This window comes from Glycine max, chromosome 15 (assembly GCF_000004515.6).
Source record: "Glycine max cultivar Williams 82 chromosome 15, Glycine_max_v4.0, whole genome shotgun sequence".
Classification (NCBI taxonomy): Eukaryota; Viridiplantae; Streptophyta; class Magnoliopsida; order Fabales; family Fabaceae; genus Glycine; species Glycine max.
In genome coordinates this window covers 4,890,630-4,902,784 of record NC_038251.2, presented here as the reverse complement: position 1 = coordinate 4,902,784, position 12,155 = coordinate 4,890,630, and the positions used below count along the sequence as shown (strand labels likewise).

General features: G+C 30.1%; 1 protein-coding gene across 1 annotated transcript; it reads left to right on the top strand.

Moving 5' to 3' along the window:
• Positions 1–3,385: 3,385 nt before the first annotated feature.
• LOC100795209 (probable NAD(P)H dehydrogenase (quinone) FQR1-like 1) lies at positions 3,386–5,011 on the top strand. Its single transcript, XM_026125817.2, is given in 4 exon segments — positions 3,386–4,126; positions 4,250–4,296; positions 4,422–4,646; positions 4,790–5,011. Coding segments are annotated over 4 exon segments (582 nt in total). The 5' UTR covers positions 3,386–4,038.
• The last annotated feature ends 7,144 nt before the right edge of the window (positions 5,012–12,155 follow it).

The following is a 12,155-nucleotide window of genomic DNA, read 5'->3' as shown; positions in this document are numbered from 1 at the left end:
AGCAACCAAAGACTTTAAGTGTGACAAAATTTGGGCTTTGCTTATGAAGAAGTTCAAAGGAAGTTTTATTCCAATTAATGGGAGATGGAACCTGATTAATTAAATAAACTGCATGTTTAACGACGTATGACAAAAAATGATTAGGAATCTGAGATTGAAACATAAGTGCTCCTCTTAGGAATCTGAGATTGAAACATAAGTGCTCCTCTTAGGTTGAGTATGTGTTGGCATTTTCTCTCAACTCCCCCATTTTGTTAGGATGTAACAACACAATTTGTTTGGTGTAAAATTTCTTTGGAGACAAAAAAATCTTTCAAGAGAAATTCAGGCTCATTGTCGGAATAAATGGATTTGATGTTGGTTTCAAATTGATTCTCACCTAAGTGAACAAATTTTCTTACATGCGCTCGAACTTCCCCCTTTGATTTGAACAGAACAATCCAAGTGTAGCAACTATAATCATAAAAAATAGTTATAAAAAAATCGTGACCATGTATAGGAGTTTTAGAAAAAGGATCCCATATATCCATATGAATTAATTCAAAAATCTTTGAAAGCTCTATTGATACCAGATGAAAAGGACAACTTTCTTTATTTGGCCAAGAGGCAAACATCACATCACATCTTTCATTGATAGAGTTTGAAATAAAGGGAAACTTTTTATGTAAAACATTCAAATGCTTTCTAGACAAATGTCCTTGTCTAAAATGGCAAATGTTGGAATTGGTGAAAGTAGTGATGGTGGAGTTTTTCAGGCATGAGAGTCTAGATGATGAGATTTGCCTATCCTCGCTAACAATGAGATGATAAAGACCTTGCAATTTAGCCGAATCAATCATATTCAAAGACTTGACTTCTGAATTTTACAAGAATCATTAGAGAAAGTAAGAGTGTAAGGAATATTGAAAATTAATTTTGAAATGGAAATAAGATTAAAATTAAATTGAGGAACATAGAGGATATCATGCATAGCAAAGGTGGGTGAAAACTGAACCGTGCCTAAATAGTGTGACGTGAAAAAATTTCCATTAGGAAGTTTAATATGAATGGGTTTTATTTGAAAATGATCCAAAGAATGAGTAATATGATCTATTGCCCCTGAATCTATTATACAAGGGGAAGTGCTTAATGACTGAGAGGACAATATAGTGGAAAAAACAGTAAAATCATTTAGAACACATTTGTTACCAAGATTTAGGCCATCAGAAAAAAAAGGCCCAACATAGGAAAGGTTGACATGACTGGTTTGTCAAAGGAGAGCAACCAAACGCTGATATTGAGCTATTGTGATGTTCAAACCCGATCCAAGTGTGTCGTCCTCTTTCTTGTCTATTTCTCCATTTGTGGCAACGATGTTCACCGCTCCAACACCAGAAATACGATTGTGGAATCGTGGTCTTCCGGGGTAGCGAGGGTGCCCAAGTGGGTATCCATGTTTGCAGTCACAAAGTTGTTTTGTTCTTCTGGAGTGGCTTGAGCAGATCCCTGTTGTCACTCGTATTGGATGACCATAGAGAAGATTCTATTTGTTGTTGGTAGAGGTTCCATGAAAAGCGGATAATCAAGTCTTGACTGTGATATGTTCTGGCTACAGAGGTACATAAGGTTAGAGGTCGATAATTATCCAGTTCTTCCCAGATCGATTTCAGCTTGGTGTAATATTCGGTCACTGGATATGAGCCTTGCTTAATTAAGACTTTATATCTCTTCTTGGAGTTCTACAATGCGAAGCAAGTCTCCTTGAGAAGTCAATGGCGGGATCAAAGTAGAGGACACTCTGAGATAGTGAGAAATCCCATTTTGTTTTTGGAAATGAGAGTCATCCTGATTGAACGTGACCATGAGTTGTAATTGTTTTCACTTAGTGCAGTGACACAATGACTGATGTAAGACTCTCACTAAGGTGAATATGACAGGGACTCAAAGAAGACAATATTGGAAAATGGTCTTTCTCAATGATTAATCATTAGCCCTGTACATAGGGATATATGTATATGTTTATACTAATTATTATGGCTCATTAAAAAAGATAAGATGAAATTTAGGGGACAAGAATTCAAAGAAACCAAAATGCAAAAAGACACCAAGGTTGACAGCTATAACAACGGTCACAAACAACTCAGCAACTGCTATGCAAATGCAATGGAAGGTTCAATTCTGATGTTAGGTCTGGTGTTTGTGTGTTGGCTGTTGTTTATCAAATAACTACTTACTATCACTTCTTATTTTCTTAGACCCAATTATTTAACGATGAAAAATACAACTATCAACTAACAAAATTGTTGTATATATATACAAGGACTTTTTCTACAGAATGTAAAATGCTTAAAATAATTTACTTTTTGTTTATGCGTTAGTTTTTATTTCATAGCAGTGCCAAACTATTATTTTAATGGTGATAAAAATTCTATTTAAACACGTATTAAAATTTTATATTTTTAAATAATTAATACCTATATACATTACATGGGATGACGGGATGAGATATAAAATATTTTATTTTAAAATTTAATTATATTTTATAACATAAAATTTTTATATATTAAAAATAAAGAAAAATAAAAACCAACTTTAGAGGATAGGTCATAGGACACTAATTCAAGAATCAAGACAGAATTATTTTTTTTATCCACAAAGGCCAAAGTATGTTATAATGGTGCAACAGTATACGAAATTATAAATCATTGTGAAGTAATATGTCCCATGGACGTGATTTCAGCTCCTTTGTATGTCGAAAGTTTGAGAAATGACCATTTGACCCACCAATTATGCATCAGCCACCATCGCCTTGGACAGTTGGATAGAAAAATTCCTTCGTATGTTGTGGATAACAATTAATCCTTTGATGAAACATTTTTTTCTATTGTTTTGCTTTTCATAATTCTGTATGAAAAAAAAAATTCCTTAACTTGTTTGGATAAGAAATTTTTTAAATTTTAAAATTTTAAAAAATTTAAAATTTAAATTATTTTGATTTTAATTTTTTTTATTTTTTAAATATTTTATTTAAATAAATCAATTCAAATTTCTTTCATTTTGAATTCTTTATTTAGATATCACAATTCTTCCTCCATTGACAAAAATTCAATTTTATATTTTAAATAAATAAAATTTTAATATCAAATTTTATAAAAAATAAATATAATCTAATTTTAAAATATTAATTAAAAAATATTTTTAATTTTTATTAATTTATAAATACAAAATATTAATAATTTTAACTATAATTATTTTGTCTAATCAGTAATATTTTTCTATCCACATCAAATAAGTTTTTTATTTATGGAGCAATTTAAGAAGGTAAATCATTTTTTTGAAAAGAATCTAAAATGATTCATATAAATTGCACCGTTCGAATTCATCTTTTTCTCTTTTTCCACTTCCCTTCTCATTTACTCCGACCACCACACACCACTTTGAAAAGCAATTTCCGGCGGCCCTCCCCCCTCTCCTCCGTTTTTATTTTCTTTCCCTTCTCCTTCTTTCTTATCCCACAGCCAAAGATGGTGGCTACAGTGACAGCGCCACCATACAATACCACCTCCACATAAATCTGAACATAGAATCGGGAACAGATTACAAATCAGTGTATTAGGTCGAAGTCGCATTGGAAAATCTTGCAGAAGAGAAGCGGTCACAATTGTAGATGCGAAAGTCGTGGTCGATGGTGGCGCAGGAAGCAATTGAAGATCTGAAATCCATCGTCACCGCGCTCAGGAAGCCATTGTCAACGGAGAAGAAGGTAAGAAAGAGAAGAAAAGGAGAAAGAGCGGGGAGGAAGGAAGAGAAGAAGACAAAACGGTATATGGTGGTTCTGATGGCTCCGTCGTGCCGGCTATGCTTGCAGTGACACTCTCCTCGGAATAACAGAGAAAAGTATGAGAGAATAAGAAAGGAATGATAAAAAATAAAAGAGGGGGAAAATTAAGTTTGGCACGGTGCAAAACAAGTTTGGGTTGCGCATGCTAGAACGCGTCTGTCAAGTGTCATTCATCAACACCTTTTGGTTTCCACACAGGGCAATACAAGTTACTAATAATGGTTAACAAGGTTTACATTATGTACCGAGGGATAGAAAAAGGGGCTGCTTCCGTGGAGGGAGTAGAAGGAAAACTGTGACAGGTTTGTAAACCCTTTTCATTTTCATTCAAACAATATACATTATGTACAGAGGGGAAGAGAAAACCCACGTATCTATGCTCAGTATTTAATTTATAACAGTGCATATTGTCATTATGGGATGATACAGATGAAACTTTTCAAGATAGAGTTGTGACCAAAGTGTTCAAATTCATAGTAATAATGTCTTTAAAACGATTTAGCTAGCTAGCTAGCCATGTTAAACCCTCCCTGGTCATAAGATCAGAAATAGGGAATTTTGTTTCTTTCTGCACTTATAAATTAAATTTTTTTATACAAAGAGTGATGATGTTCCTATTATTAAACCCCGTGAGCTTGCTGATGCTGATGGTTTTCTGTTTGGTTTTCCGACAACATTTGGATCCATGGTTTCTCAATTTAAAGCATTTTTAGAAGGCACTATAAGCCTGTGGCTTACACAGGCACTAGCAGGAAAACCTGTAGGGTTCTTCTCTAGCACTAGTTCTCAAGGAGGTGGACAAGAAGAGACCCCATGAGTTATATTAATTATTACTGAATTCTTCAATATTCATGATTAAGGTTTCCATCAATTAATGTTTATTTTGTATATATCCACTCAACATGGGAGAAGCCAGAGCAAACTATTAGTCACTACTTGTTATTATTATTACTGGTACGAAGTATCTACCAACCAATGAGTCAGCTTGTTCACCATGGAATGATATTTGTTCCGGTTGGATACACGTTTGGAGATGGGATGTATGAGATGAAGAAGGTGAAAGGTGGGTCCCCATATGGCGCAGGAACTGTTGTCGGGGATGGCTCAAGGCAACCTAGTGAGTTAGAATTGGCTCAAGCTTTCCGTCAGGGAAAATAATTTGCAGGCATTGCAAAGAAGCTCAAGGGATAAGATAGATCTCATTCATCTTTTGCCATATATACACTAGAGTCTGTCCCCAGTTACCCTATTATATCAAACAAAATAAGGTAATCTTAGTAGCAAAATAAAAGTACGTGTGGGAGGATGAATTAATACTTCATCATCTTCGATGCAATTGGTGTCACTTGTCATAATGTATCCTGCAGTGTTGGCTGTCAATCACAATAATTTGATGATTAATTAATAATCTTGTTAATTAGTAATCTTAATACATTAATTAATAAATTAAAAAATATTTATTATGAAGAACATACAAAAATCATAAATAATAAAATCATAAACAACATAATTTTATATATTTTAATAAAAAAATATTTTAATTTTTTAATTAATATTTTAAAAACATTAATTAGTATTTATCATAATTAATATATACCAGAAACTCACTATGTTGAAATTGCTTGTCTATCTAGATGCTAAATCACATTACAACAAAATATAGATTATTTGGCTGTCAATATTAGAATGAAGAATATTATAAATTAGACATGATAATAAGATAGATGAAGAATGAGTTTGGCTCTTAATTTCCATCCCATTTCTAAAACGTATCATATCCTTATCTTACAATATTCTAATCTTACTCACGATCATATCATATCTTCTTATAAACATCAAACAAACTTTAAAAGAAGAGATGTTATAAAACATGTGAACTCCCATTTCATATATCTATTTAAAAGAAGACGTGATATTATATTGAGAGAGAAAAAGAGAGAGAAGAGTAAAAGAAAATAAAGAAATATATAAAAGAAAGCAACATTAGACAGAATATCTATATCTTTGTTTTTTTGTTTTTTGAAAGAATATCCTGTTCAAGACGGCATCTGTCCTACTCTGATATTTTTAATTTATTAATTAACTATTAAGGGAGTGTCACATTGTATTGTTCTCTAATGTTTCTTCCGACTTATGTTATAACTTTATTCTCACCAATTTTTCATAATTTTATATATACTTTTGAAATGTACTTATGATATGATATTATACGCTTGAATAAAATATTTATAACGAGAGAAAAAGAAGGGGTAATTATTGGCTTTATGGTGATGATACAAAGTAATTAGATTAGACAATTCATAAAAAGTTTAAAGTTCAGTAGCTATCAGATAAGATGTTACACAACTTTGACATTTCCTTTTAACTAAGTTCTCATTTAATTCGCAATAATATCTTATGATACCATTGCACGTGATATATAATTTTAAAAATATGTTAATAATTTGATTCTATAATATGTTTGGATGAAAGAGTTTAAAGAAAAAAAAGGAAAAGGACGATTAATTTTTTGTTTTAAATTGAGAGAGTTATGAATTATTTTTTTCAGTAAAAAATGATTTTTTTTTTTTAATGGATGGTTAGAATGTTACATGATCATATAACATTTTTCCCCCTTCCATTTTAACCGTCGTTCGCCCAGTGCATGGATTCCCTATCCGACATGAGGGAAAAAAACTATATCACCACCATTTATTGAGTCCCACCGTCGAAATTAAAGCACACTGAACTTTTGATGGTTTTGTCAAAGAAAATAAAAACATCGGAAATGGAACAAGTGAATACTGTTACTTTTTATTAATTGACGTGGCACTAATTTGTCGGAGGGATAAAGTACGGATGGATAATTTTCGTTCATATGAAATGCACCTTCTAAAAAAATATGAAAAATTTATAAAGGAGTGAGGAGAGTGAGAGCTTCACTCTTTAAACTATATATTTCTATTATTATATTCTTGTAATTTATTAAATAAACTTTGGAGTAAGAGTTAATGTTTTAGAAAACTAAATATAAATAATTAAAATGAGAAAAATTAAAACCACATGTGAACGAATAAAAAAAACACATGCAAACTAAATTATAAAATCGAAAAAGTGTAAATAATTATTTGTATAAAGGACTTAATACTCACCACCCATTACTCGTTTAGCTTGCAGAATGCTTTGGGGTGTTTTTCTCCGCAATTCTGAAATTATTTCGTGCACTTCCCATAGTGCAGGAAGCGCAGAAAGCAATTGCCAATGCTTTGTGTACGTTAGGCTTCATCATGTTTAAGCCCATGCATGGATTTCAGGGCCGAACAGTCATACCCACACTAAGCAGTCCCATGTTTGGCATATCAACATATTCCTAATTAGTAAATATTCTTCTTATAATTTGGGATCAATAATCAGTGACAACGTAACATGATGCTTAAGTCAGAATCTGTACTTATTATTGCAACGTAAAATCATTGTGTCCTTTTCAAATGAGAACATTTCATTTAGGTCAAGCATGCTATTGACATTACTAAACGGGGTAAAAAGTTTTCAAGGGAGAGCATGTCATCCCAGCTATGAGCTACGGAAGAATCTAGCTGGCAGCATTTAAGCGATATTTTGGTGTGTGAATGAATGAATGGATTGCAAAATCAGAAAAGAAGGAATAAAAACTTACCTTACAAGATTGAAACACAGACTTTCTTATTCTTATTGATTATCCAAAACAACAAAAGAAGAAAGATGTGTGAGGAGTCATTATAATAATACGCATGCTTCGTGTCCTTTTCTTTCTTTCCTACTACTTTATGAAATTCCTTTATGTATCTTCTTTTATGTTAAGTAAACACACCTTTATAAAGAAAAAACCAAGATTTGATATATATATATCCCCGGAGTACTCCTGAGAAAGGTTGGATATGATCATGATCAGATGCTTCAAGGTAACGGTATGGTGCAATATTTATCGTTCGATCCTCAACTCATAAAGTCGTAAATAAAAATGATAAGCCTCTGCCAAGAGATACTGGTTATTACATTTTTAATTACTAAAGTGGTACTTTTTCATGATTAGTCACTTCTCATACACCAATTCTTCAGCTTTAAGCTTATTCCTCTTATTATTTAAATTATTATTTTGCCCTATGCTTGGTCCACCGCTATTATATCAACTCTGCATATATATCGGCTTTTATACATATATGGTTAATTTAATTTGTCTTCTCCCTACTCTGATTCATTAATCCTTCACTCACTGTTTTCCCGTACGTTAAGCTGCATAGAATGCTTAATTGTAGCCATTATGGAAGAAATTGAGTATATGACGAGTTCGGTTTGTTGCATGCAGGATGGAACCAGAAAAAAATTATTTGGTGGGGAAATTTTGATACATGTTAAAGAAAATAAATAAATGACTAGTTTTTATTATTAATAGTTGCCTAAAATTTTATTAAATAATAAATAATATTTCATATATCTTATAAAAGTAAATATAACAATAAATCAAAATCATTTACTTTCTTTTTTTATTAAAATTTCAGTCATCATTTTGTGGTGTAATTTCTGAATTTTATAATTAAGACAAGGATAAAATATATTAAAATTATTGATTTCTTTATTCTTAAACAATGAAGAAGGATTTTTTTAATTGTCGTACTTTAGCAACATTATAAAATCAATTTATTATAGCTAAAATTAATTTATGTTCTAAATTTTAAATATTATAAATCCTTAGATAACAAAACATAAAAATATTTTTTAAACAAATTAAATTATTGTATAACGTATATCTATAAAGAAAAAAGACAATTAAAAGAAACTAAATAAGCAATCCAAATCCTATAAGATATATCTATTAATAGATAAAACTTATTATATGTTTTAAGTTTTGATTAGACAGAAAACATATAAAATAAATTAATAAAGTATATTTTTTGGTTTAGAAAAAAATATATTAATAATAAAGTATATTAATAATATTGATTTTTTTTTTAAAAAAAAAACATAAAACACTAAAACGGTAAAACGGTAAAAATCTAAAAAGGGGTACACTAAGGGGGAGGGGACAACAAGAGTAAACGTGGACACATAAGTAAGGAGCTAGACAACATAAAAATTCAAAAGAAAGAATATATTATACAATACATTAAGAATATCCCGGATGTCCGGGAGGATGAGTGCCTCTGTTTGAGTACACGTAGTTCCGTGCATGTATGTTGTGCCTAACTAAAAACTGTAACTCTCAAAAAATTGAGAGGAAATAATATTGGTATTGCTAAATAATTTATGAGGCCTCTCTACAAGGTTTAATTGCGGAAGCAACGTGCATATTTCCAGCCATGTGCATTACTTACGTCTCCTAATAATGTCACCCCCCCAAAAAAACTACGTCTCTAAATAAAACTAAGTACTTTAATTTTTTTCAAAACAAAAAGAAAGAATAGATTTTTTTTTAAAAAAATAGAGTGAAGAATCTTTTAGAAAATAACTAACTTTGCTTTGTTTCCTTTTCCTTTCTTATTTGCTTCTCTTCTCACTCACTCCTCATGCTGTATTCTCTTTTTTTGCTCTCGTATTTTATAATGCTCTCATTCTTCTTTCCACTCTCTCGAATTGAATGTTATTTTTTTAAGTTAAAAGAAATTAAAAAAAATTCTTAAATAATTTTGTACTTTATGTTTAAAACTTATTTTAAAGTTTAACTTCAAAGTGAATTTTAAGTAAAATTAATGACTTGAACCAGATATAACTTAAAAGTGGATTAATAAAAGAGAGTTTGTATGGTATCCTGTTAATTTGGAGGATTTTGATACGGTTGATTTTTCAACCAATAGTAATCATGCTAGGTTATTATCTCATTATTTTGATTTTTAATGATAATTTTATTATATATTTCAATTTAGTTCAAGTATAATAAAAATATTTAAAAAATTGCACTTTTTAATCTCACACAATCAAGCATCTTGGTTTGCAACAAACATATCCACATTCCAGTTCAAACCAAAACCCTCAGCAACAAACATACCCATATTTCGAGTTCTCATTCAGGTTCGCGTTAGATCGTTGAGAATACGAGTTGTTGGTAGCCATCAAACTCGTGGTTGTCGAAGTAGAAGAAAGTGACTGCAATGAAGAAAAAAGAGGAGATCTTGAGTGAGGGATGTCTGGAGAAAATCATTGATCATTGGAAATTTTGTGATTCAATTCATTGATCCAAGAATGAAGATTGTGAGTCAAAATGTTTCCTTTTGATTGATGTAGTGCTTCACTAATTGTCACTTCTTAGATGAACAATAAGTGCCATGACAATGTATGATGTATGTGCTGCAACTAATTACAAATTTTTATTTGTGTGGAGACAACAACATATTAAAAGGTATTATTTCTCATGAAAAATTTATTATTGAATGCACTTTAAACGTCTAAATCTTGAGAATGATACACAGAGAAAAAATATTTTTAAAAAAAAAAATTAAATTATACAGGGATTAAATTGAAATATATATTACAATTATCATTAAATATAAAAAAAGTGAGGTAATAATATAATTTAGTTACAGTGGTTGAAAAATTAACGGTATCAAAACTCTCTAAATTAATAGAAGCACCCTAAAAACTCTCTTAATAAAAACATAATGTTTTGTTTGATATTTCGGTAGTACACGAGCATCATCACTAATGCAAAATTTCCTATGACAAACACTCTAAAATTTGGGTTAGGCGTCTAGGTCTAACTTCAAAGTTAGCTCATAATTAAGGGAAGGATTGTCTAACTTATAAAAGTAAATATTTATATCACAAAAAGATAGATAAAATTTTACATGAAAAATTATTTTGTTTTTAAAAGGGGTAACAATTTATGTCATGTGTGAATAAAAAAAACTACAATAAAAAATAATATTTGTTTAATAGGAAAAATTAAATGGATTGTACAAGAAATACTTTTGTTCATATGCAAGTACAAAGTTGAGCAAAACTACACCCTCACATATATTCGTGTTGAATGCTGTTGTTGATACATATTAATATCTAAATTACTGCTATGTGAAAAACTGAAATTTTGCATGAGATGACATTAATGTCTAAACAATACCGTGAATATATATATGTGCATCAATTAATTACATGAAAATAAAATCTTTAAATGAAAATATTAATAATTGAAATAAAAAGGTAATGGCCATCACGTTATACTTTCACACGTACAAAGCACTTGTTCTTACAACTATTTTTTATCATGATATAAAGTATTTATTAATTTTATTAATAATTAATTTTTTTTATAGGAATCTGACTGAACTACTATTAGTAAAGTCTTTTTTTTTTCATATACTAAGACTTGAACATGATATATTTCTTAAGAGATTTGGGTTAATTTCCGTGAGTTCAATGATTTATTAGGTATCACTCTTATATGATACATATAATATTTAATGCTTATGTTGAGAGTAAAAATCACATCGATATCAAATCAAAATATACACAATAAGCAAAAGGAATTCCTTTTAGCTTCATATATATAATATATATGGGATCTATAATAAGATGGCAAGAGAAGAGAAACAAAACACACTAGTAAATAGACAAATAAAGTTAAGGAGTCTGTTGCCTTAAGTATATAAAGTTAAACTTTGTAAATTTATATTGATCTTTAATATAATTTTTTATTATATTATGAAAGTAAAATTTTAATTTTAATTAGAAAAAAAAATTAAAAGTTGTATCTAAATTTTATTTTTCAATAAAATTAAATATTAGACGCATAAAAAACAACCAACTATGATTTTAGACAGCACTAGCTATTATTTTTCTTTAAAATAGCAAAATGATTTTATGAGAATAATTCTAACAGGTACAAGATGTACCTGAAAGATCAGAACCAAAAGTCCACAGTTACAAGACAATAAAACATCAAGCATCGCCCACCTCTTACTAAAATCAGTACAAATTACATAGCCAGCACTACTATTGATAAAGAAAAATATGGATTGAAACTCGAAAGCCAATTTTTTAAAATAAAATTATATTTGATGTAATAACTAAGTTCACAATATTATTATAACAAAAAAGCGAATTACAATATCATATCTCACCTTGTAATCTGAAAAATTCTATATACATAAGCATTGTAATTGGGAAGATAAGAATTTATAAGGATGGAGCATAATGATTCATTGCCAAAGACAATGATTTGATACGTGCTTGAAAAGCCATCGCCGCGTGCCCTCGTGTATAATTTATTTATAAACACACTATTTGGATGAGTAAACAAAAAGAGACAACCCTAAAACGGGGAAGTGGCAAGTAAGCCACTATATAACCACTAGCACGCTTTAATCCAATAAACAAATAAAAGATT